General features: G+C 40.2%; 1 protein-coding gene across 1 annotated transcript; it reads right to left on the bottom strand.

Moving 5' to 3' along the window:
* Positions 1–904: 904 nt before the first annotated feature.
* LOC102438381 (60S ribosomal protein L23-like) lies at positions 905–1,644 on the bottom strand. The gene has a single exon (XM_006086066.3). The coding sequence runs from the start codon at positions 1,538–1,540 to the stop codon at positions 932–934; it is 609 nt and encodes a 202-aa protein (XP_006086128.1). The 5' UTR covers positions 1,541–1,644; the 3' UTR covers positions 905–931.
* Positions 1,645–3,936: the final 2,292 nt, after the last annotated feature.

The following is a 3,936-nucleotide window of genomic DNA, read 5'->3' on the forward strand; positions in this document are numbered from 1 at the left end:
TAATTTTGTTGAGAGCACAAGGGACTTCGTTTTAAGATTTTACAGCAGGCTTTTATAAGCAAAAAACATTAACGATTGTGCTGCATAATTTTAGTAATTAGCTTATGTGTGCCACGAGATGAAAAAGGTTGAAAATCGCTGTTCTAGATACTTGACCCTTATCACATATATTATTTTCAAGTGTTTTATTTCATTCAGAGGATCTTTCATCTTCTTGATGTATTGTCTTTTGAAGCATAAAGTTTTAAAATTTAAAAAAAATTAACTATTAAGCTATATGTATGTGCAAAGCCTTCTAAGTTAGCTCTAAAAACCATTTAAAATGATGACACAGTTTTCAAAGTGATTTTACTTTAACTTCAGTCAGGGATTTTTTTATTTTTTATTTTTTATTGTAGAGAGCACCTGGGAAAGGCCCCTGAGCTGATTGTCGTCTGAATCCAGTGGCGCCTGGCAGAGCCATGCCCTGGAAACATACCTTGCCAGAGGCAGGTGAGTTGTCAGTCTGACCTTTAGCTCAGGTGCCAGGGGGTGGATTTCATTATCTAAATCCAGCCAGGCACCAGGAACAAACACAATTATCCGGGCCCACCCAGAAGTGACTATTACAAAGAAGCCACAAGGATGCACATATTTTCTTTATCTTAAACTTTAGTAAAACTTCCTGGTATCTTATTGTATAAAATAAATATGCTGTATCGGCTCTGGGTCCCTGTCTCTCCATCAGAGGACAGCTGTCCCACCTGGTCCCAGCTTTCCCTACTGTCTTTGTGTCTGTCTCTTTCATTTTCTCAATCCCCCGTTGCCCCTACTCAGGACTCCTGTCCGCTCTCTAGCTGTGCTGGTCGTGGAAAAGAGAGAAATATTTATATTTTATTTTTTCATATCACCAATTTTTAATTGGTTTTTCCTTTACAAATACACCAGAGAATCATGCAATGCTGCCACCAATGGATGCAATCCTGAGCCACAAATCTGCACACTTCTTTGCAACTGGTCCTGTGATGGCAGAACTTTTCATTTCCTCTTTATTGTTTACTATGACCCCCGAATTATCTTCAAAATAAAGAAACACGCCATCTTTTCTCAGGTATGACTTTCGTTGTCGAATTACCACCACTGGATGTACCTCCTTTCTGAGCTCTGGTTTGCCTTTTTTGACTGTGGCCATCACCATGCCACCCACACCGGCAGCAGGAAGTCTGTTCAGTCGTCCCATGATCCCCTTCACAGAAATAATATACAGATTTTTGGCTCCTGTGTTGTCAGCACAGTTGATCACGGCTCCTACCGGAAGACCCAGGGAAATCCGGAATTTCACCCTGGAGGACCCACCACATCCCTCTCCGGCTGGAAGGAGAGCAAAGCAACCCAGCTGTCCATGGCCACTGTTCCCGCGAGGCCAGCAGCCACTACACAGCAGATGGAGAAGGATCACCCAGAGCCAAAACCTCACGTCCTCAGTCAGGGATTTAAATAATATACAGAAAATTGGGACTAAAGTTATTTGCCTATTCAAAGTATGAATGTATGTGAGCATGAGTGTACATATATATACACTAGTACATACACATATGTACACATGCACATGTTATTTCCCAGGTAATGTGTGTGTATGTGTGTGTGTATAGGCTTTCTCTAAAAGAAATACATTTCTATAAATAGAAAAGCTTAGGCCCTGGCCAGGTAGCTCAGTTGGTTAGTGTTGTCCTGATACACCAAGGTTGTGGGCTTGATCTCCAGTCAGAGCACATACAAGAAGCAATCAAATGTGTAAATAAGTGGAACAACAAATTAATGTTTCTCTCTCTCTCTTCCTCTCTGATTTGATTTATAAAATCAATAAATTTTTAAAAAATGTAAAAAGTGATGAAGCTCTGTGTCCCCGCCTGTTGGTGGTGGAAGTGGGCTTCTTGCAATGTAACGAGAAAAGGAATTTTTTGAGACTTGCATGAGAGAATGAGTGATATATACATGGAATTAAATCTCTGAGTTTCCAAGATCCCATGTCTCTCTGTCCTGCCAAGGAAAAAGTCCCATTTCGTCTTTAGCAGAGCTAGGATTAAAGCCATTGCCCAGTTTCCATCCCATATTTGCACGGTATGAAAGGTTTAACATGGTGGTGCATAGGCAGGCTATATAGCCATCTCAGACAGTGATTTAAGAAAAATTGAATTTAAGGAAAAGGGGATGGGGGATAGGATGCCCAAAGGGAAGGGCTGAACAGCACAGAGCCAAGGGAACACTGGGTTGACGACAGGAGCTGGAGTTTCATCCTTATATGCAGTAATTGGTGGGAGGCTGAGTCGGTGAGCTTGGTGTGGATGGAATGCAGGTGTGCAATCAGGTGTCTTTAGGACAGTTTAATTCTTTATATGGTCTGATTTCTGGTCTTTGTTCTCCTGTGGTGGGAAGCTACAAATGGCGATTAAGGATCGTACTGCCCTATAGTCTTAACACAGTCCAGTCCAGAATCTGGCTAGGTTAACTTATGTTCCCAGATGCGGTCATTGCATGTGGGGTCCACATGGCCATGGGCCATACATCCTCTAGGGCCACATGACTATGAAGGGTACATAGGTGAGAGCATGGAAGCAGGAGCAAAGCCAGATGAACAAGAGAGAGAGAGAATTCCTTTGTCTAGGGATTATGTATTCCCAAATTTTCATGGGCCCCACCCCTCTAGCCAATGACCTTTGCTCCCAGGTTAGACTGACAGACACGCATTTTCCCTGCATCAGTCCAACTTTACTTTGTATGCACCCATCTTCCCCTTTGTCCAGTCCCTTCCCCTATTGATTTGCAGGGAATGGACCCTTGGTTCCCTGGAGAGAGTGAAATTGCAGCTTCCTAGTGAAGATGTCCAGATGACCATGCTTATAATAACTGGCCTCCTTTTGCTTCCTATTATTAATAGTAATAACTAATTACAATGGCAACAAAACTATCCCCCTTTACAATTTTCTTGCAAGTACCAGTATAAGAATCTTTTAAAAAAATGTTGATTTTAGAGAAATAGGGAGGAGAAACATAGATGTGAGAGAGAAATATCGATCAGTTGCCTTTCACACGTGCCCCAACCAGAGATCCAACTCATAACCTGGTATGTGTCCTAACCAGGAATCAACCCACAATCTTTTGATGGGCCTGAGGATGCTCCAACTAACTGAACCACACCAGCAGGGCAAGAATCTTAAGCTTATAGATGCTTTATTTTGAAAGACAATTAATGGCTGAAAATCTCTCTTAAACTGTTTAAATTAAACAAGCAGGTTGTATGTCATATACAACCCAACGATAAAGCTTACCTAATAAGTACTATACACAAATAAATCAGATTTCTTTAAATAATTTTTATACATTAATGATGGTTTCCATTTAAGATATATTAGTTTGAACTTTGGTTTTAATCACAAATGAACATGGAAAATACTAGGGGTTAAATATTGTGGAGTTCATAAATGCTCCTCTGTTTCAATAATATAAAGCAAACCATTACGTCTGGTGAAAGGTGATGTTTAGTCAATTTCCAAAAGTCCACCAAGTGAAAACATTTCAAGTTTCAGTTCCCATTTAAGTTTCATTGCCCCGCATGTATTATGGTCATTAACAGCAATATACAGAAATGAGCCACAACTTGATCACTCTTAGTGTCTCTTTGTAAGTTTCCATACAAATTTAATCTCTTCTATAAGTGCTAAGTTTTAAGAAAGTGATTAAACTAAGTATTGATAGAAATAGAGTTGGAGAAGGACTAAAATTCTAGATATAACCTAAGAAAGGAGAAGCAAAAGAAAATTTTCAAGATTTATATTCCACAAGGGACTGTGCCAGAAGCCAATTCTAGCATGTCATAATTGCAAGAGTTTCATCAAAAGATTGATGGAATTTGGGGACTCAACAAGGGCTGAGTCACATATGTTATCGCCTATTGGG

Source organism: Myotis lucifugus, unplaced genomic scaffold, assembly GCF_000147115.1.
Source record: "Myotis lucifugus unplaced genomic scaffold, Myoluc2.0 scaffold_24, whole genome shotgun sequence".
In the NCBI taxonomy this organism is placed as follows: Eukaryota; Metazoa; Chordata; class Mammalia; order Chiroptera; family Vespertilionidae; genus Myotis; species Myotis lucifugus.